Genomic DNA, 22482 nt, shown 5'->3' with positions numbered 1-22482 from the left:
AATGATTGGCGCCGACTTGGAATCACAGTAACTTCCTGTGTTTGTGTGCAATGGGCACATGGAAGTACGCATCCTGTAGGTCTATAGCATCTCTCTGTTGCAGCTGAGGATAAATCTGATGCAGCGACAGCATGCGAAATTTCTCTCTGCGAATCCACTTGTTTGCTTGTCGCAAATCCAGAATGGGCCTGAACTCGTTCTTGTCCTTCTTGCGAACCAGAAAGAGCCGGGAGTACAGACCTCTTCCCCTTTGAGACAGAGGTACGTCTTCTATCGCCCTTTTCCTTAACGGGATATCGGCCTCCGCCTGGAGCTCGCGCAGCTGAAACTGCGAGCTGACCAGAGGAATTGCTGGAGGCGGGCTGGTGAACCGAAGACTGTATCCATTGCAAACAATATTCAGCACCCACTTGTCCTGAGTAATTTTTCTCCACTCTGCCAGAAAAAATTGAACGCTTTCCCCCACCGGAGCGGGTAACGGATGTAGGGGAAGTAACCGCTCAGGGCCGAGACCCAGCCGGGCCTTTGTACTCTGCTGCGGACTGCTGGCCGCCTCTGCCGCCTTCTGGCGCTTCTGGAAGAGCCTTCGGAACTGCTGCTGCTGTTGCTGCTGTCCAGACGCCTGCCCACGCCCTCTGCCCTGCGCTCCAATCCGTCTCTGGAATGGGCGGTAGGTCTTCTTCCTCTTGGGCTTCTCCAACCTGACAGCCGTCAGGGTCTCGGCCTCCGCGTTCATGCGGGCCATCTCGTCATCCGCATGCTTGCCAAACAGGGTTTCCCCCGAGAAAGGCAGATTGGCCACCCGCTGCTGAGCCTCTGGCTTGAGCGATGTAAGGCGAAACCAAGCGTGGCGTCGCTGGTTGACACCATGACAGTATCCATGTGCCGCCAGAAGAGACACATCAGCCGCCGCGCTGATGAGTTGGTTCGACACCAGCATCCCCTCCTTCAGAATCTCTTGAAAGTCCTCTTTCTTCTCTCGAGGAAGGAGCTCGGCGAATTGCTGGAGGGACTCCCATAGGGCACGATCGTACCGCCCTAGCAAGGCAGTGGGACTAGCCGCCTTCATTGCAGTAGATGCCGTCCCACAGACCTTTCTGCCTGCCGAGTCTATCCAGCGGCTCTCCTTATCAGGAGGGACCGTGGAAGATGGGGTGGTGGCATGCTGCTTCCGAGCCGCCACCACTATGACAGAGTCCGGTGTCGGATCCATCCGAAGGAAAGCCGGGTCAGAATCCGGGGCCCGGTACTTTTCAAGGAGCCTGGAGGGAGCAGCCTTCGTCACCGCGGGAATGAGAAACAACTCCTCTGCAGGCTCTACCAATCCTGGTACTAGAGGCAGCCATGGTCGAGACAGGTGCTTTTTATGGAGCGTCTCAAAAATCACGGACGTCGTGGGCGTAGGCACCGTCACCGTGATGCCCAACTTCGCTGCCCCCCTCAGTAGAACATCTTGGAACGTGACGATGAAGTCTACAGGCGACACCCTCGTCCCAGGGGATTCCGACAAAGTCGGTGAGTAGTCCCTGGTCCCAGAAGAGTCAGTGCGGGACCGTAATCTACGCCTTCTGTGGCGTCGTCTTGATCTCATCGACGACTACGAGATCTACCCCTCCGACCGAACCGAGAGCGCGATCTCCTCGGCTTCGGACGCTCCACAGGCCTCACAGGAGTAGGCGACTTCGGCCTGACTGGGGGCCTCGGCCGAGGGGTCCCCTTAGAAGGCGTCGGATATCGTGGTAGTGAAGCTGTCCTCGGAGGAACCGGAGGCTGTCCGCCAGCTGGGAGCCGAGGAAGAGGATGAGGATGAGGCTGAGGTTGAGGCTGAGGCTGAGGATGAGGTTGAGGATGAGGTGGGAGCGGCGGCGGGGTGGGAGTCCGTGGCGGAGGCTCCTTGGGCAAGGGAGGCGGAGGTGGAGTCGACCTCGGCTTAGGAGGTGTCTCAGAGTACACCGAGCCCGGTGACTTTCCCTCCTTCCTAGGCTGAGGCGATGGAGAATCTCATATCGGCACATGCCGCCGACTAGAATTACTCCTGGTGCCAGAACTCCTTCCGCGCCTCTTTGGCGTCGAAGAACGTCGTCCCGACGGCGACCGTCGGCCCCTCGACGGCGAGCGCCTCCTCCTCGACGGCGAATTCCTTCGCCTCGACGGCGACCTTTGCCTCGACGCCGAGCGTCTCCTTGATGCCAAACGCCTGCGAGACTTTGACGTCATCCTCGACGTCAAGCATCCCCTCGACACCGACCTCCTCTTCTTCGCCGACGGCGAACGGCGGTGTCGCCTCGACGGCGAGCGCCGACGCCGGGCCACCTCTCTACGTCGATAACTCGACGACTATGACGACGATGAAATCGTCACCGTTGATCTCGACGGCGGTCTATTCAGTTCCCTCGACGCCTAGCGTCGACGCCGCTTCGACCCAGAGCCCTGGGGAGACGGGGAACAGACTGCAGTCATCCCTCTCGACGCCGTCGTCGGTGCAATCGACGCCGATGGAGAATGGGGGCGTTTGCTGCCCTTCCTGCCCCTGGGGAGCCCCCCAGAGGCCTCAGCATGGGCAGAGGAAGTCTGCCCAGACCCACCTTGTGCCTTCAGTCTTCTGTCTTCCAGGCTTTGGAGTCTGATCTTCATCCTATCTCTCAGGGTCCTGCTGGAGAAGCCCTGGCAAATGTCACACTGCTCTGGGATATGAGATGAGGGAAGGCAGATGATGCACACCTCGTGTGGGTCAGACCTGGCCTCCTTCCTCGAACACTCTGGGCATTTGTCAAACAAAGCAGGCATTTTGACAATAAAAGGGTGCCCAGAAACACACACAAGGAAGAGAGCAACAAGTACTTCAAATAAAATACACTCAAACACTTGAAAAAGTGAAAAATCACTAAATAAACCCTTAGAAAGGGAGAGCTCAATGCTCCAGGGTCCTGCTAGCAGAGCCGGAAAAAAGAACTGAAAGTAAAAGGGACCTGCAGTGCATTCTGGGATACTGTGAGAGTTCTGGAAAGTTCTCTTAAAAGGCACAGTATCCTGTTCTGAGCCACATAATGGCAGCCTATGGGGCTTGTCTGTCCACTTCTTCCTCTCTATCATTCCAGAGGGTTTTGCTGGTAAAGGCAAGGTTTTTCTCTGTGGAAAAATCTGGACAGGCTGTGCTTTTGTGGATTTTTGGTGGAATTTCTAGTTGAAGTACTGGACAGTGTAGCCTGTGGATATAGGCTGCATTATCTGTCTTTAAATCTCTCTTAAGTGTCTGTGCAGTTCTGCATGTTTTGACAACTTAAGAGATTATTTTTGATTGCTCCGGGGTCCACGCACATGGGCGGGACTATTCACTAGATTATGACTATACACAGAGATCCCCTACTACAGAAGGATCCCTCCCAGAGGACCCCAAAAAATTCCCATGGAGGACGGAAGGTTGGAGAGCCACCCCACCTGTGGATGCCCTGGGAACCAGGTTACCTACACCAGAAAAGCCAGGTGCTTAGGGGTGAAGAGACGTCAGAAACCTCTACAGACGACGATGGAAGACTTGGAATAAAGTGCCTCTGGATAAGAAGGTGAAGAAGTCCGATGGAATCCAAGGGTGGATTCTGGAAGTGAAGAACCTGAAAGCAGATGGGACAGAGTCTATGCCACTCAGAAGTGACCAGGAGGCACTGAAAAGCAATGCCCATTGATGTTGGAAGGTTCAGAAGAGTCAACAGTGACCTTGGCGCTGCAGCTGTGAGGACCAGGCAGATGCCCATACAGGGGCTCTCCAAAGACTTTACTCATCCACTGGTCGAAGACAATTCTCCTCCTTGCTCCAGGTTTATAATGCGAAAATTTCAGCAGTTTTATCATTTGCAATAGAACATATCCCAACAAAAGAATGGTCTCAAATAGATGTCAAAGAAGGGAAAATCCTGCAGAAGTTAACCAGGATGCCGCAAGCAGTTCCGGTTCAAGCCCTCAGGCTAGAACTATCGTTAGTTAGTTCCTATGCCAGAGGGATCATAAACCTAATAAGATGGGCATATAACCTGGCTCACGCAGATCCAGGAACACTTAGAGCACTGTTAAAAATAGAATCACTGGAGCAAGACTATCCAAAGTATATATTTGGAAAAAACCTAAGTAAAGCTTTTAAATTAACATCAGTCTCTCTAGAAATGTTAATATCTTGGACACCAGCCCAGCTGAAGCACTTAACACCAAGGCTAAGCATGGAACTGGATATTCAACACTGCTCCAGGCTCTCAATGTACAAACAATTCGCCGACACAATAGTTTTTAAAAAAACGCAACCATAAATCTCTTTTAATCTAAATCATGGAGTAAGGCGAGCTATACTTCAAGTACGGCTAAGAATATTACCGCTGATATCATACACTTTTAAGTGGTCATCAAATCAAGGAGAGACGAATCTCTGCGACTTATGCAAAGGTAGGGTGCAAGATCTAGAACATGTTCTGTTTGTATGTCCAAGCGAGATTGTTGTAGCAGCTAGGAACAGATACATTACCCCGATCAAAACAAAATGTAATATAAATTCGGTCCAGATGTTGATTTCCCTCTGCAAGGGTCCACCCAATGAATTTGTGTGTATTAACCTGTATAACTTTTTAAAGTCTTTTTTAAAATTATATTAATGTGACAATCATTTTTAGCAAAAATTGAAATTTTATTGTGTATAAATTTGTTGTTCTCGTAAGAGAACTAAATCAAATAAAATTATTGTGTATTGTGTGAGGACCAGGCGATGCAGTGGAAGATCAGGAGCCGTGCACAAACTATACAACGTCAGATGTTGGTGACCAGGTGGTCGGTGTCCGGCGGGATCACCAACAAGCCTTGGTAGCCTCAACTGGCGTGCAGAACAAAGAAGGAGCAATGTTAGGACCAGCAAGGTCCATGGGACTCACCAACAGCTGGAGACTCAGAGCAGGAACCGAGCAAGCAGGGAAGCCCACTGAAACAGGACAAGACCCACAGGCAAAAGGTACAGGAGTCACAAGAGGACCTCGAGCAGCTCACCAAAAAGAAAGATATATGGTGCAGAGGATGCAGTGAGGACGCTGAGCTTGGAGGGAAGTGATGCGGTGGAGGTTATGAGTAGAACTTGTAGCAGTATCCTTTTTAGAGGCACACAAGTGTCCAAAGCATCCTCAAAAGTCAATTGCCTCTTTGGTGGAGGAGAGGCCATTAATCTTGTAGCCCGAAGATCCCTGGAGTGCAGAGCCAACAAGCCTTGGCAACGGCAAGTCGGCATGGTACACAGGGGTTCGGTCCCAGCGGTTCAGACGAGGGATACTGGCCTCAAACTTGCAGAGAGAATAGGTGAGGCCTTGAGGGAGTTGCAGAAACACTACCTGTGTTGCTGAGCCTTAAGAAGTCCATAGGACGGCTGGAGCAGCAGACCGGTCAGCTTTGTTGCGGTGCCTGCAGATGCAGGGGAGTGACTCCTTCACTCCAAGGAAGATTACTTCTGGTGTCCTTGATGCCCACAGGTCTGTCGAAGAACCTGGAAGAAGCACAGACACAGACGAGGAAGAAGACTTGCAGAACAACGAGACCAGGAGCAGCAGGAGACTTCCTTGGTGCAGTCTTGGTTCCAAAGTGTCCAGACGGTCGAAGAGGGACGTGGTTTCAGGCTTCAGTCTTGTCCCACAACAAATCTGAGAACCCACCCACAGGTAAGTTCTTAAGTACCCTAAGGGAAAGGTTGTAACAACAAAAGTGTCCCTCCCAGAGGGGAGGATATCCCCATGTCCTTTGTCTAGATTCACGCCAGAACGGGAGCCAAGGGCTCACTGAACTAGCTTAAACTGGAGTATGCAAGGAGGGAACCAAACGTGCCCTTCAAAGCAGTCTGGTGGCGTTGGCAAGAGCCCCCACCATAGCACAATACACTAAGTCCTGTCTGGGAGGTGGTCACATCTCCCTATGACAGGAAACATATTGTTCTATCTTACCCTGCTTGAGCTTGGCTCAGCAGCAGGAGGGGTGAATCATGGTTGTGGTCGACAGCAGCACTAGCTCGCTGTCAGACCCTGAGAGGCTGTTACCTGTAGTACAGGGGGTACCCCAACAGAGCCCCCCAGAAAATGGGATCGTACTTGCAACACAGGAATCGGTGTTGGGGTATGATTCCAACATGTTGATGGGTTAAGTGCTGCCACTATATAGACATCTTGTAATGACTAATGTCCACTATATGTATTAGAATGGCTGACCACACATACAAAGCCTGGAGAATAGACGCTGGGGTTCGTAGGGATGTCCTCACACTCATAACCAAGCACCCTGCTCTCAGGACTGGAGAGCCTGCCATAGGGGTGACTTATAGGTATTAAGTCTAGTGACCTCTCACAGGCTGCAATGGCAGCCCTGTAGTCACAGTTTAAGTGGACTCCCATATGTGACACAATGCATGCTGCAGCCCATGGGAGACCCCTGGTGTACCTATGCCCTGGGTACCTTAGTAACATATATTAGGGGCTTCCTAGGTCACACCAGTAGCTAATTGTGGATGTACAGAAGTACTTACCATGGTCAATTTAGGGAGAAAGCACAGTGGCTGGGGTCCTGATTAGCAGGATCCCAGTCAGACTAGGTCAAAAACATACTGACACCAAGCAAAAAGTGGGGGGTAACCATGAAAGCAGATCCTACTTTCCTACAGTCGGTGACCGAACCGACAAATTTTAAGTGGCACAGTATTGGAAAAGCACAGTAAAAATAACTAAACAGTCGAAGGCGGGATAAGACCGAGAAGTCGTACCGAACTGTGTTCGAACACAGAGGAGAGGCACACACGTCCGAACCAGACAGCGGAGTGAAAACAATCTAACAAAGGAGTTGACACCCATGCGCAGTATCACCAAGAGGAGGAGTCACTACCTTGTGACTCGACAGAATTCTTCAAAGAAAAACAACTTGCACACTTCTGAACCCAACACTAGTTGGCAAGAGTATGCAGAGCAGGAGTATCTACAGCCAAATATGCCATCAAGCGTCACTGTTTTGAGTTGGGTACAGCACCACAAGGGGAAGCACCTTTTCGTCTACCTTTTGCATTGTTGCCCCTACAGTAACCTCAGGGAGAGAAGTGGTGGCTCTGGCCACACTAGTAGGAGGTAGAGACATCTGACGAGGTGGTTTTCGAACCTGCTTGGTAGGTGGAGTGGAGAAAGGAGCCATGAGGACTAGGTGGAGCGCACCCATAGACTTGGCAGTCTCTTTATCCTTTTTCATTTTTTCCAGTGCCAGATCAACATGGGCACCAATAAATGTTCTTAATCAAAAAGGACATTTAATAGACTTTGTTGGACTTCTGGCTTAAAGCCAGATATGGTGAGCCAGGCATGGGTTACAGCAAGATGCTAGTATTGATCCCCCTAGCAGCGGTATCTGCCAAATCCATAGCACAATGGATAGAAGTCTTTGAAACAAGCTCCTGGACCCTTTTCTTGTGCTCCTCAGGGAGAGGAGTTCCGCCATTTCGTCCCAGTGGGTGCAGTCATACCTTGCAAACAAACCCATTGAGTTGGCAATATGCCAATGTTTGGCGGCTTGAGCTGCCACTCTTTAACCAGCTCTCCACACCACTGGAGTCAAGCTATCCTGGCTGAAGACGGCTGATAGCCAGAAACCGGTCCTAGGATGCTTGATTCCGGTCCAGGGAAGACATGGCTTGGCAGTTCGGGCTGGACTGTTCCCATGAGGCACAGGGTCAAGGCTGATTTGCATATGGCCATGTCTGAACTGGGGTGGTGTGGAGTGCAAAAAAAACGATGGATTTAGGCCCAGATCTCTGTACTGGGGTGAATGTATGACATTGTTCTGCATTCTGTCCATCAATTGTTTTTGCATTTGTCACCCCGAGTGGGACTGGTATGCTCAGACGTGAGTCCCGTGCTCTCCACACCACTGAAGTCCAACTATCCTGGCTGAAGACGGCTGATAGCCAGAAACCGGTCCTAGGATGCTTGATTCCGGTCCAGGGAAGACATGGCTTGGCAGTTCGGGCTGGACTGTTCCCATGAGGCACAGGGTCAAGGCTGATTTGCATATGGCCATGTCTGAACTGGGGTGGTGCGGAGTGCAAAAAAAGATGGATTTAGGCCCAGATCCCTATACTGGGGTGAATGTATGACATTGTTCTGCATTCTGTCCATCAATTGTTGTTTTTGCACTCTTTAACCAGAGGCATCAATAAATTTGCTTTCCTTGTCAGCAGGTGGTGCATCACTGGCAGCTTGAGAATTAGCTCGCTTGCAAGCATTATTAACTACAAGCGAGTTAGGAGGAATTGTCCACTGCTGTAGATAAGGTCGGATGGGGAGGCTTTATATTTTTTATCCACCCTGGGAGTGAAGATTCTGGCTCTAACAGGGTCTTTAAAGATGTAATCTGTATGATGTAGTATACCATACCCTTGATCATAGGGAGGTATTGGGTGGCCCTACATGTGGAAGAGAGTGTTTAAAAAAAGGGAGTCCTCTTCAAGAGGTTCCATGTGTATCGCGACCTCATTAAAAGTATTGGTTCTACCAATGAGCTCCTGGTACGATGGGGAATCATCAGGAAGAGATGGACGAGCATGGTACTGTCTGCATCGTTGTACCCTGGAGAATCTACATCAAATGTGGTCCAGGGGACGGTTGGGGCAGGTGATATACCAAAAGTGTCATCCCCTGCCCCATGTCCACTTGTGTAAGAGTGTGGAGACCCTGGTTTGGACCAGAGGTGTGTTTCTGTTTCGGTGCCAAAGGTCCGGTCAGGGACGAAGATGTGGCTGGTCGGCTAGGTATCGAAGAATGACCTGGCACCGAGGTGAACGATGTTGAGGGCTTTGGGTATGGTTATGGTGCAAAGCCCAAGGGCTGGCATCCAAATCAGTCTTTTGGTGCCAACCATGGCCCAAAGAAAGTGGTGGTCCAAGGGCCTTTTGTTCGGTAGGGACCGAATGTCTTTTAGGTTGTTCGGGATGGGACTGAAGGACAGGGGCTACCATACTAACGGATTGTTGAGCTGGCAAAATGTCCTGCACCTCATTTCGAGCTCTAGGTCAGAGCCAGAACGGCCCTCCACAGAGAATGCCTCATCCTCCGCCACGGACGGTCCAGGGAGTTCCTCCTCGCCATCTCGATGTCCAAAGATGTCGAGGCATCATCAATACTGCTCTGCTGCATTTAATGTCAATGTGCCCGGCGGTCTCTAAGAGTCTTTTTCAAATGGAAAGATAGACGGGCCTCGCAAGACAAACACAGGTCACATGGATGGAGGTTGGTGCGGGAGTATTTTGCGTGGCAATTTGGGCTGAAACAGAAATGAGCCTGTTCCATCCCCAGCAGGGCATCCTCTCACCAACTGGTGTGGAATGAAATCTAGTCTCCACAGGGTGAGGCCCTTAAGGCCTGTAGTTGAAGCATGTCGATCCGATGAGCGATAACGTTTTCAATAACCCGATATGCAAGATGGAATTGCGATCAGAAGCAATACCAATGAGGGTGAGCACAAACTGAAACAGAGCACCATAACTGTCTCAACCCTGAGCGCGAGCACACACGTCCAAACCAGACGGCAGGAAGAAAACAATTGAAGAATGGAGTCTATGCCCGTGCGCATTCTGACCAAGAGGAGAAATACCTCTACCTCATAACTCAAAAGACTTCTTTAAAGAAAAACAACTTGCACACATCCGGACCCAACACTAGGTGAAAGGAGTATGCAAAGTATGTCTATCACCAGCCAGACATGCATTAAACACATGAGTATCATCAGTGAATAACTGAACAACCACGTGTGAGTCTCTAAAGATGTTAAAGAGGGGTGGTAATTGGATATTCAGTAGCACTGGAGATAGCAGTGGGCCAAGAGAGTCTGCAATGCTGGAAACTCCAATGAGTTGTTTTGTTGCAAGACTATTTCAAAAACTGTTTGTGCTAGCTAATCCCCCAAGCATGGGTCAAGGCAGAAAGCCTATTATGCTCATAAGATGCATTAGCGTGAATAGCTGACTTAATACTAATTTGATGGGGCATGGCCTGTCAAGATGGCTGTCTAGTCGAGTTTCCTAGAGCCCCCTCCGGCAGCCACATAATCCAGACCTTGTGGAATGAAGGGGAAATTGGTTTTGAATTTAGGCTGCCCTATTCATCCACAAATACGATGTTATGGCCATCTTTGGAATGGAGTTCTTGAAGCTTTTCCTGATACTCATAGATGTGATGGTCGCAGGAGAGATGAGGTAGTTGTGTCGTAAATAACTGCAAATAGTAGATCATATATATATATAGCCGGTGTGGATTGGCAGCTCATTTGGAGCTTTTCTGTGGACAGCCCCTTGCTCGATTACTATGCCTGTTTGTCCCGCGTTGTGTTGCATTGGCTGGTTGGAGGACTCAAGAGGATATCGGCAATGCGTGTAGTAAGTCGGGGAGACTAATTAATCATTGGTAGCAGGTCGGGAGGTGCTACAGGTTGCGTGGTGTGTTTAGAAACAACGTAAAGATTGTTTGAACAAGTATTTATTTCAACAAAAGAAATTGCGTAGTGCAATGACGGACAAAACGCTAAGAAACAGGAAGAAAGCGGCGGAAGAGCTTTTTCTCAATTTGCCGGTCATCACTGACAAAATTAAACATACGGCAGATCAAAATACAGATCTTAGAAGTTTATTGAAATTGTTGGAGAAACTCAACTGAAGCGAGCTCACAAAGTAGTGGGAGGTGAAATCCTTAGAAAAATACCACGAGGCTGGTCGGGTGCCGAGAGGCTTAAGAATCATGTTGGCCCCCAGCTTTGAAAGCCCCAAACCGCTCCTCTTGAAAGAGTGGGCAGAAAGCAACATGGAGGCTTCCATGAGACTTGTCTGTTTGCTAATCAAATATGCTAAAATCGACAGAGACCATAACATCAAAGAAATAGCACAGATTGAAAGGGAAATTGAAACGCTCACTACTCCTAACAATAAAGACTTTGTTGAAAAAAGCATGAAGGAAATGAAAGAGAGGATTACCAAACAGGATGACACCAATAAAGCAAGAAAAGTGTGGAAATTTGCCAGAGATATAAATGACTACAAGCAAGAGCAGGTTTTTACCTTTGCACGTAAATATGATTACATAAAGAAAAACAAGCATTTACAATGCAATGGTTTCGCCTTTTGAAAAGTTTGAGCTATTGGCATTGTAAATGACAATATTTTTATTTATGTGTTGGTTTTGAAAATAAATAAATAAATGGCATTGTCATTTACAATGCCAATAGCTTAATCTGAACTTGAACTGAAAGGGTAAAAATAAACACCATTTTAAATAGTTACTTCAGAGACGAGCACTTACACACGTTGACCTTCCAGGCACCCGGATCTCATATTTTACCACTGGCCACCACTGTGTACTTAATATATTTGATCCCATAGTTGGAAAAACATGTGGTTGTGATAACTTTTGCAGTAAAACCCCACTAAGCTACATTTCCAACTTAGAGAGCTAGGAGGCAAAGTTCTACTTGAGAGGCTCCGAGGCTGCGTGAACTCTGCTTACACAACGACCCTTCCTATTAATTAAAGAAAAAGTTATAATTTGTGCAGCAGAACACTCTAATGATGGATTGTGAATGTTCTTCACTTAGACACGTTTTGCTGCTAAAGGGATCTGTTGGCTTTTAATGGGCAGTGGACACAGGCTTCTCAGCTAACCCAAGTTTTTGGAGAAACCCACAGAAAGACAATGCGCCTTTTACACACGTTACACCTCATGTCTCGTGGGGCTGCAGCCGTGTACATCACACGGTGATCATCGCTCTCACAAAGTGGGCTTCTGAGAGCGCGGCTGAAAAGGCGCCGAGTGAAAAGAAGTGGAAAATTAAAGCTGAAGCAGCCGAAGAAAGGGCTTAATTTACTGGCATGTACAGTATGCAAATGAGATTACTCTCAGCTTAACTGCATCATTTATGTCCATAATAACGGCATCATCATTACAGAGCTCAAATTAAATTACACCATAATTAGCATATCAAAGTGATTGGTTAAAGTTTAAAACAAATACCCAATTTCGCTAATGAACAGCTGTAATTGGCGCGTACACTTCAGTGAAAAGTCCCTAAACAAATATATGTTCTAGAATACAGGGAGGCTTCCTGTGAAGATAGGTCTGTGGCGGGTGTATTATTTCTACAGAGAGTGACGTCAGACCCTCTGGTAATGGTGACCCGTGCTCGTTACTTATGGGTGATGAAATGCCTCGTCTCCAGTAGTGGGACTTGAGCGTCTGTTTTCACAGGTCACTGGCACTGTCTCTACAGGCGCCCACTTCCTGCCTAAACTTCTGACAGGATCAGTCATGTGACCTGCGTCCACATACGGAGGACATGTCCAATAACATGCGAGGGCAAACTGCTTGTCCCCTTACACCGCCTCCGTGGAGAGGGTCTCACATTAAATCGGAAGCCGTTTTCGGCTCTTCTTTCTTGAAAATAAAAGGTGAGCCGTTAGTAGCGCCACACGACAGGACGGCAGCATCCTGCTCAACCTGTGACATGAAGAGGCATTAGAGGGGCTGCAATTCAATTTCCTCTAATCTAATCATATCAACACTGCTGTTCCAGAGGTAGCTCGAACACTTGTCGCTGCTGTGCTGCCTTTCACAACAAATAAGAGGCCGCTGTGAGTCAGTGCCACTGTGACACAAAGTTAAAGTATAACGTTTGCCAGACTCAACCAGGAGCACACGTGGTGTCTGCAGGGTGCGCAGGGACCCTTTCACAGCCACGTTGACCACCTAGTGCTGGGGGCGTAGCTCTCATCAGAATAGCAGGTGCATAGGTGCAGGAGCATAGGCTTTCAAAATAATTGGTCACACTTTTGTACATTTAAAAATGTACTGAACGCTTTTTGAAATAAAAACTGTACTTTTGCCAACTATAATGCACAGGTGTCGTGTTGTTTTCTGTGCAGAATGAGCTAACATGTAAAGCAAGTACGCCTGCCAAAAATTAGCAGCATAAGAAAAATCGACAAATATGCAGTGCGGGCTTTATGCGAGAAACGCCCGCTTGGAGCTGTTCAGTGTGAGCTCTCTCAAGGGACTGAGCGCAGAGACATGTGGAGGCAAATGTCCATGAAGCTGCCGCAGAGCCACGACACACAGAAATCACGCGAGGCAGCAGCAGCGAAAGACCAACCCATGGCTCTGTTAGACAGGTGGAGCCCCCAATCCCCTCTCTCCGGCCGAATATCCCGCCCCTCCCTTTCGTCTCCCTCCACCCCCCCCCACCCCTCCCCAAAAAAATGAGAAACCATAACAAGAATAAATGAACAGTCTCTCCGAAGGACGACTTTTCAAGCATGTAAGCATGGCCAATTCCCCCAAATAATTCTTTTAACGCAGCACAAGACACTATATATTTGGTAGTGTGACATTACGTGCGCTCGCGCCAAAGAGGAGAGAAACTGGACGGTATTTCCAGAACAGTGTGACAAAACAAGGGAGCTGAACTTCACACGTTCATCGAAATCAATAAATCAGACAAACAAGGCGCGGTTCAAAGGCACGGTGGCCAGTTCACCACGTTTCAGCACTCAGCCAATAGCAGCATACATACCGGGCAAAGGAATGCATGCACTACGGGAAACGAAGACAACAGCCAGGCACAACGGGAATAAACATGGCTACCTCTAAGACGCGTAATGATACCGGGCAAAGGAATACATGCATGACGGGAAACGGAGACGACAGCCAGGCACGACGGGACACAGAAAGCCTAAAAAACATTAAAAGCAGAGTCAAAATAGCTTAACTCTAAAAAAAAAAGTTAATAAAAATAAATAATAAACATGGCTTACCTCTAAGACACGTAATGAACACCAAAACCAAATGCCGTGACGAAAAAAGGGGCGGGTGATGGAAAAAGGGGGCGGGACTTTAAAAAAAGGCACGGGAACGCCCCCGATTCGCGTCCTGAGGGGGAAAGAGTGACGGACAACAATGTCTTCCAATGGCTAGCCTCCATTTATGGAGCTAGCCAATGGTAGACAAAGGCGGGACATAGCCACATAGTGTAGATCAACAGAGTTCGCCTGCGCGAACGCTGCTGCGCAGCGGACGCCAGGCGAAACCTAAAAAGGGAGGTACGGGAGCAATGTGTGAGCAGATGGGGGCTGGACAATATGTCCTACGCGGGAGTTGGAGGTTGGGAACTGGGATCATTATAGAGCATAAAAGTATAGGCCCCAGAGATGGATGAAGCCATCAAATAATAAGGAACCAAATTGGAGTGACAAAGGCGATCACTGGTAATCAATGGACTAACCCAATATCCGCCATAAGCATTGGTATTTTCCACAATGAGTCTCCGACCACAGAAAGCTGCAAGGAAGCAGATAGCACACATCAGTGAATATTTACCAGTTGTCATGCTCCACATGGAAGGTGGATCATATTTTGCTCGAATTATTTTTGGAGATGGCCTCTTTGTGGCTTTTAAACTTTGCTTAAAGACTTCACATAACGTTTCATATTTGGCAAGAATTTGTTTACTTTACTGCATGATTACAATGGCTGTTTCCGGCAGGGTTTCAATGCCGGGCTTTCCAACATGGAAACACTGTCGGAAAGCAACTTTAGGGGCCTGAGCAGCCAGCGTCCTCCAGTTGGGATCCGATGGGGCACTTATGGTGTTCCCCTGTTAATCCATGCACTGTGTGGCAGGCTCCGTAAGGTGCCTGCCACACGCTGCAATGATAAACAGACTCCCTTTTCTGTATGGGAGCTTGTGCTGCTGCAAGTTTCCGACCGCAGCACAAGCTCCCTTACAGAAAAGGGAGCTTGCAACCTCTCCATGTGCAGTTGCATCAAAATTCAGCAGTCATCGGACCCGCATCCACAACGGTGTCAGGCGAACTTCATCGAAATAAGGCCCAAAGTGTTTACATAATAAGGAAATACAAATAGATACCCATACAGTGACTGGTGTGTATAAAGTGAAACTAGAAAACCTGGATACATCTCGGCTTCCCGCTTAAATTGTGTGATTTTAGGCGAACATTTTATTTCAGCAAAACTTCTTTTGCTTCATTATACCTTAATAGAGCACTTTCAAATATGTGAGTTCAAAAGACTAGATATACAAAACCTATTGTGTTTGTTTTAATAGACTGTAATGTTGATCTATAACAATCAGGGTCATGTACAGGGTTTTCATAACAACCGTCTTGCCTCTTAGTTCACTAATGATTTATGCTTAAAAACTATCACTTTTAATGAGTAATTCTCATTGTAGTGCTATAATGTGACATATTAATGTCAAAGCTTCCACATGTCAAAAAACGTATTTTTTATTTGATGCAGCATTTTCATATTTAACGTGTTGTTTGTTATATGCTTTATATAGTAAACATTTCTAGGGCTCAACTCGTACACGGGCTCTAAGATGCGAGCTTGACCCTTGGCTTGGCTCTCCATGTTATTTTGTAAGCTCGCCCACTTCGACAGCATAAGTAGCTAAACTTTTTTGGCTCGTTATTTGAACCGAAGACCAGCTGACATGGCAGATTTATGCGATCTCTCTAAAGAAACCATATCCTCTCCTGAGATCTGCTGGCTATGTGATGTGCTGACCACTGGAAGCCAAGGGAATGTCTTTCTTGTGCAGGGCGAGCTGATCCCATGCAGTGTGGCATGAGAGAGTTTCGTCTGTATGTAACGCATTTTCATCGGGGCCCTCTTTTGACGAAACTGACGCTTTCTCTCGCGTCATTGATGTGTAACAACTGTTGGTCTAATTGTAGAAGTGGAAACTGGTTTATCAGAGAAATATTTATTTCGAAACGCATGAGGACGTTTCTAAAATAGCTTAAATATAAATACTACCAAATCTAGTTGAGATTCTCAAGTATCTACCTAAATCAGACGTGCCACCTTATAGAAAAAGAGTACTTACCTGTGTGTATTTTTGTGCACCCAATGTGTTTTTTTCTTCGCCTCAAGATTTTGTTGTGTGTGTGTGTGGGTTTTTTTTATTGCATTGTAACAGGTCAGAAACGTTCTTAACGCTTTTCAGCAACACTAAAGCATTTTCGTTTTAATGGTAGATATGACATTTGAATTTTTAGATTTTTGGGTCCCTTTGTTTTTTTTTTATTAAATGCTTCTGCTAAACAAATTAATTATGATGTTTTGATTGGGATGTGAAGTGTTGCACATCATAAATTGATAGAAGTACATGTAAAAAAAAAAAAGATCACTCTTATGATCTGACCTTTCTTTTCAGGTGTTTTCTAATTTGTGAATATTACAATACTAGCAATTACAAACGGGTTACTGTGTGTTGCATAGTATCCCCACAATTCTCTCTAGCATGTTGTGTTGAGTAGATGGATGATTACTTGCACACCTAGTATATTTTAGATTCTTTAAATATAAATTTGACCCCGGTGCTTAATAAACTCTGACAAAGATCGCACTATGCACAAAATGTGGAACTTCTCAATAAGTGCATGGTTGGGGATAGTATGTATTTTTCAATTTGCCAGCGAGGAAATAGAACTTGACATGCTGAGCACGGTCTGTTTCCAGCACAGACATTTCCCCACATCCGAATGTTGCTTGAGGACATACTTGTCCATCCTGTGATGAATGTTTCCCAAGCCCTGCACTCTGCCAAGGAAGGGCAGCTCTAATATTTCTTACGGACTGCACCCTCCGACATTTTCTGGGCTTCACAGGTGTAACTAAATGCTCCCACCAAGAAAGTTGTGCTCATCTTCAATTTTCTATATTTCGATTTTCATGTTTCTTTTGTGCTGTGTGGTTTCAAATAGAATCCTCCCGTTCGCCTACGGTGAACATTTCTCACCTTCACATGTAGTGACTGCGTTTATTTATTTTAACCCCTTTGTGTTTTCTTACGCAGCAAAATGTGCTTTCCTCAGCAAAACCCTCTGGGTTTCGCTTTCCTGTGCCTCGTCTATGCTTAAGGGATTGCCGATGGCCACTCCAGTGGTGCGCTAAGTGCCCGTGAGATACCTCCTAAACGGTAGAGTCGTAGTTACCCCTTCCCTCGCCCCACCCGTCACGCGCTAGGGCAATTAATTCCTGCCATATTTAGGACACTAAATATTGTGCTCGTTTCTGCAGTCGGCCGGAATGGCGTGCACTTTCGAATGCGCGTCTGCCTGTTTACACTTCTTTACCACTCGATAGAAGTGGTTCAAGTATTGACACCGAGTCTCTTCCTCAATAGCTACCGGTGAATTCCAATCAGTGCATTATTAACTGCTTTCACTTTTTCTGCTTAATGTATAGATTTTTTGGGGCCGACAAAACCAGTGTATGTTTGGCTTCCGCTCAGAAAAAAGCGAACTAAGCCTTTACAAAAATGACACGAGATTACATTAGCTTGAGTATTTAAAAAGTCCAGCCTGCTGAACACAGAGTTGGAGCGCTGTTGAAATGTATTTTATTTGTAAACAGGGCGTTTCAGTGACTTGCCGAGAATTACAGGACTGTGAGCCGACGCGGGACACGAACCTGCTTCCCCCGTTCCAAAGTAGGCAGCTCTGGCCATTAGACCACACGATGTCCTCCCTTAGACGATAAACGGCACTACGGAACGTTAACATGGCCCTCCGCTGAACAACAAACGGGACCCAAAAATGTTGTTTAAAATAAAGCACACGGAGGTCTTATTCAAAAATTCCCAGCCTTTTAATTATTCCCTGACTGAAGATCACCCGGTGGCTGCAGTTGAAACTGTAGATGGGGGCATATTTAGGTTACAGACCTGCCATTTGTGGGAACTAATTCTTTTTGTTTTTTGTGAAGAATGACCTCAATCCCCCTTAGGCCCTCCTAGACGTTTCGGCAAAAAGAGAAATCACATATTTGTAGTAACGGGGAACATTTCCCGAATCTCTTACTAGAATTAAGTGGTTTTTAGCCTAAGGTACATAAACCTCTTTTCATTGCCGCACAAACAAATAATTTGATAAGCGGGTTGAAAATGTGAAATGTGTTGCAGGCCCATCACGTCTTCTGATACAGGAGTAGAGATAGGCAATGTTTGAATGCGATGATTTATGCTTAGTGTAAATCGTAACTCAAGGTATATGATGCCAGCCTCGCACGGTACCTTATCCGGGTTTTCGATGATAGGTGTTCGATGAGATTGACAAACCAGTGAGAGGATTTGTTTGATGGAATGCACCTCTACTCACTAGTTGGAGTTCTAGTGCACACTACACCCAACAAAGAGCGAGACATCCATCTATTTGGATTAAAGGGGAAGAGACAAGTAAAAACAAGAAACAAGTCCTAAACAAGTCAGGTCCCGGGCCGGCCAAACAATCACAGCGCGGCCCGGGGAATGACGTCACGGGGGTGTCCCGGGCCGGCAGCTAATGACAGCGCGGCCCAGGACAAAGGGGCGGGACTTAAAAAAATTCCGAGAAACACCCCCGAATCGCGTTTTCACGAGAAAGCGTGATTGACAGCCTCTGTCTCCCAATGGCTAGCCTCCATTTATGGAGCTAGCCAATGGGAGACAGAGGCGGAACCAAAGCCCATTTGTAGGATCATGAGATTTCGCCGTGGGCGGAGCAACTGCTACGCAGTTGCAACACCCAGGGCGAAACCTAAAAAGGTACTCAACAGAACTGGCACACAACAAGGGATGGCGCATGCCAGTGATCAAACTATTGCCCCAGCTGCGCAAGCTTCCAGCTCTGATTCCAGCGCAATTCTCAGCGACACTGACTCTGATCTTAGCAGCAATATAGATAGCAATTTTAGTGCTATACTAGGTCCGCTTTCTTATGCAGAGGAAATTGATTTTATCAGGGAGTAAAGAAAGCAGTCATAACGACCGAGAAACGTGCAGGCACAATTACCAAAGAAAGGAACCGCCATGGGCGGGAGAGGCGGAAGTGTTCCAAACATGCGAGGCAGAGGGCAACAGAGGAAAAAGAACTGGCACACACAACCACATCAGTAAATCAAACCATTATCAATTTAACAAACATCCAACTCAATGATGCGGAGAAACAACTGCTGGCCTTCGGTTTAAGTTACTGTCCCGAAAGCAATTTTAATTTTGTACAAACTAGAGTGGACATTTACAAATGTATTCGTAAACTTAAACTAAGAAAGTATTTCACCATCAAAAATCATGGTAAAGTGAAAACAATGCCCCTTGTTCATACATCTATTGGGGGTCTCACTGCTGGGGAGATTCCGCTTCTGACAACTTTACATGCTCTACGTGGAGATAATCAGGATTCAAATCTCGATGAGTAGAATACTCAGGCCATAGCACAGGAAGAGGATGTTAATATTTCATCACCTGGCTGCAGCCCATTCAAAGCCCCCTCGACATTTGTCCCAATTATGCGTAGGGAGGCGTTGGATATTTTCCATGATCGGTTAACAGATGAGCTGAAAATACTGTACAAAAACACCTGCAAATCCGATATGAAATCCGAGAGGAAATATAAGAAATATTTCAAACTAATGACTAAGCTCAAAAACAACGATTCTGTGGTCATTAAGAACTCAGACAAAGGGGGAAATATTGTGATGTGGGATAAAGCATCATACAATACAAACACAATAACAATGAACAGTGTTATGAGTGCAGCAATGCAGCCACTGTGAAGAAAATGAATGGGGATTTTAAAAATGACCTCTTATTGTGGCAAAGAGAAGGCCTGATTTCAAAAGAAGAGTATACATTTCTACACAAGGAACATCCCACCTTGCCCATTTTCTATCTTATCCCGAAAGTGCACAAAGGCAATGACCCTATGCCAAGAAGGCCTAATATTTCTGCTAGAAATGGCACATTTGAATGCACTTCAAAATATGTGTACTACTACCTCCAAGAACATGTAAATACCTTACCTTCATATCTACGTGACTCGAGTGACTTTATCTAAATTGAGTGCTGTGCAGTGGGACGAAGACTATTTGTTTTTAACTCTTGACATTACCGCTGTGTACACGAGCATTAAGCATGAAGATGGGCTCAGAGCTGTTGATTACTATCTCAAACGTAGAAACATTGAGCTGTATCGACATAACCAAATGTTATTGAAGATGATTCATTGGTCCTTGTTTAATAATGTTTTCTTGTTTGATGGTAAAATATTTAAGCAAAAACAGGGCGTGGCAATGGGGGCATGCTTCTCCCCCAGCTATGCATGTTTACATGTAGGCTGGTGGGAGGAGCATGTCCTCAAGGTTGAACATAGAGCACTCTTTGAACAACATGTGATTGAAATGTGGCGGTACATTGTTGATGTGTTTATTGTATGGAGAGGGACCCAAGAGGAGGCCAACAGATTTGTGGATCTCATTAATACAAATGAATATAATTTGAATTTCACAGCACATATCGACCCCATTACCACACATTTTCTGGACATCACAGTTTCAGTACAAAAGGATCCCTAGGCTTAGCATTAGCCTTCACCCTTGCTGCTTTCAGAACTGCCTTACTATATCCCCGCTGTTCAAACCTCTCATTCAGCTCCTCCTGCGCTTGATACAGTTGATTAGGACAGCTACAGTTTCTTTTCATCCTCAAATTCTCAGCGTTAGGGATGCTATTCACCAGTTTGGAGGGATGGAAGCTGCGGGCATTAAGTATTGTATTGCCCGCCGTCTCTTTTCGAAATGTTTTGGTGTTTATTTCACCCTCCTTTATGTACACCGTTAGGTCCACAAATTGGGCCTCCTCTTTGCTTATCTGTGATGCAAATTTCAAATTCAGGTCGTTAGTACAGATTCTCCCAATAAAAGCCTCTGCTGATTGTATATCACCTCACCAGATGATAAAAGATTATCTATATAACGGGTCCAAAGGACCAAGTTATCGGACATCTCTTGGGCGTAGTCCACGGCGAGCACCTGTTTCTCACACCAGCCCATATGCAAATTAGCATAGCTGATGGCAAAGCAGGTGCCCATTGCCGTCCCTCTTATCTGTTGATACAGATCTTTATCAAACAGGAAGGTGTTATTCTTCAGGCACCAATTGAGCATGTCTACCAGCATTTCTGTATGTCTATATAGTGAAAGAGGGCGCAAACTCAAATACTACTGCACCACCCTCACACCAACCTCATGTGCAATGCTGGTGTAAAGGGAGGAGACATCTAAAGTTATCATAATCAAATTCTCCTCCCAATTGATGTCATATACTTTTTTTCTAAAAACACCCGTATCCTTTGTGTAGGATGACAGATTTTTTACACAGTCTTGCAGGAAAAAAATCTAAAAACCTGGAGGTGCTATTGAATAGTCTTCAAATCGCCGAAATTATCAGACGACCAGGTGGTTTAATCACCATCTTCTGCACCTTCGGTATGAGGTTTAATACCGGTATCACTGGTGAATCAATTTTAAGGAATTTATATTCAGCCTGGGATATAATATATGTTTTTTTGTTGCAGATATTGCTAATTTTGTGTTTTATTTCAGGAGTTAACTGACAGGCATCAGAAAAGACATTCCCTCATGAGCCATGCTTTTAAGTGAACTTATTTTCTAGCAAGGAGAAATATACAAAATCAACAGCTGTGTTAAAACACTGAGCATGCATAATACACTAGATGGTTAAGATGACAAACCAGTAATTACACTGAACTTATTATCATAAAGTAAACCTCACCAGAAGTTGAAGATAAGATATTCACTATTGCAACTTGTGTCTCTGAAAGTGCTTCTTGATAAGAATAATTTGCCAAAAACCACTGAAAACAGAAGTAGTGAAAAGACAGTTCAAAATTGACATTTTATTCCATCAGAAAAAGTGCATGACTAACTAATCACAATTGCAAATAAAAGTACAGCACATAGTTGCAAATTAAAACATCATCACAAAGGTATCCTTTTGGGTGCAATTAATGGAAATCTTTTGCATTATACAATTGAATCTTCTAGTTAAAAGAAACACCCCTGCATAGGCACCATCAAAATGTATATGGGCTCCATCAAGAGAAGACAAACTTAACTATTAAAATTTTGGATAAACAATGAACTCAATTAAAGGGGATACTGAGCACTAAGGGACTTCAACAAGGCCAGGAATCAAGGGAGCATACAGCAAAAGAGCACAAAAAAAGTGAGACCATTGTGGAAATGCCTAAAGGCCTTAGGTCAATGCAAGCTGAGCGGATGCAAAACAGGAGGAAATAGCAGATGGAAGAATAGTAAGGACGACAAATAGAGTCCAATAGATGACGGTGAGGGGCTATGGCCATGATAAAATTACACTTCCATGGATAATTTCTGTGGTCCACTTTACAATGATTTCCTTGATAATCATTTACCTTCTCATTGGCTCCTGGCTTTTGCCAGGCAATTGTCTATAAAAAGGCAAAACGGAACTTGACCATCAAAGCCAGATAAAGGACTAGGGTAGGAGGAGCTTCAAAGTCCCTTGACCATTTATTACTACATTTTATTGAGGCTTGTGGCCGGCCACTCA

The 22482-nt window shown here is 46.1% G+C and overlaps 1 protein-coding gene across 2 annotated transcripts in view; it reads right to left on the bottom strand.

Moving 5' to 3' along the window:
* SLC35F5 (solute carrier family 35 member F5) overlaps positions 1-22482 on the bottom strand; it is a 786684-nt gene that overhangs the window by 437177 nt on the left and 327025 nt on the right. For both annotated transcript variants that reach the window (XM_078682012.1, XM_078682011.1), the window contains one exon: positions 21664-21745. In XM_078682012.1, the coding sequence (XP_078538138.1) occupies positions 21664-21745 (82 nt within the window). The remainder of the gene's footprint in view (positions 1-21663; positions 21746-22482) is intronic.

This window comes from Lissotriton helveticus, chromosome 3_1, assembly GCF_964261635.1.
Source record: "Lissotriton helveticus chromosome 3_1, aLisHel1.1, whole genome shotgun sequence".
Lineage (NCBI taxonomy): Eukaryota > Metazoa > Chordata > Amphibia > Caudata > Salamandridae > Lissotriton > Lissotriton helveticus.
This window is presented reverse-complemented; position numbering and strand designations above follow the sequence as displayed.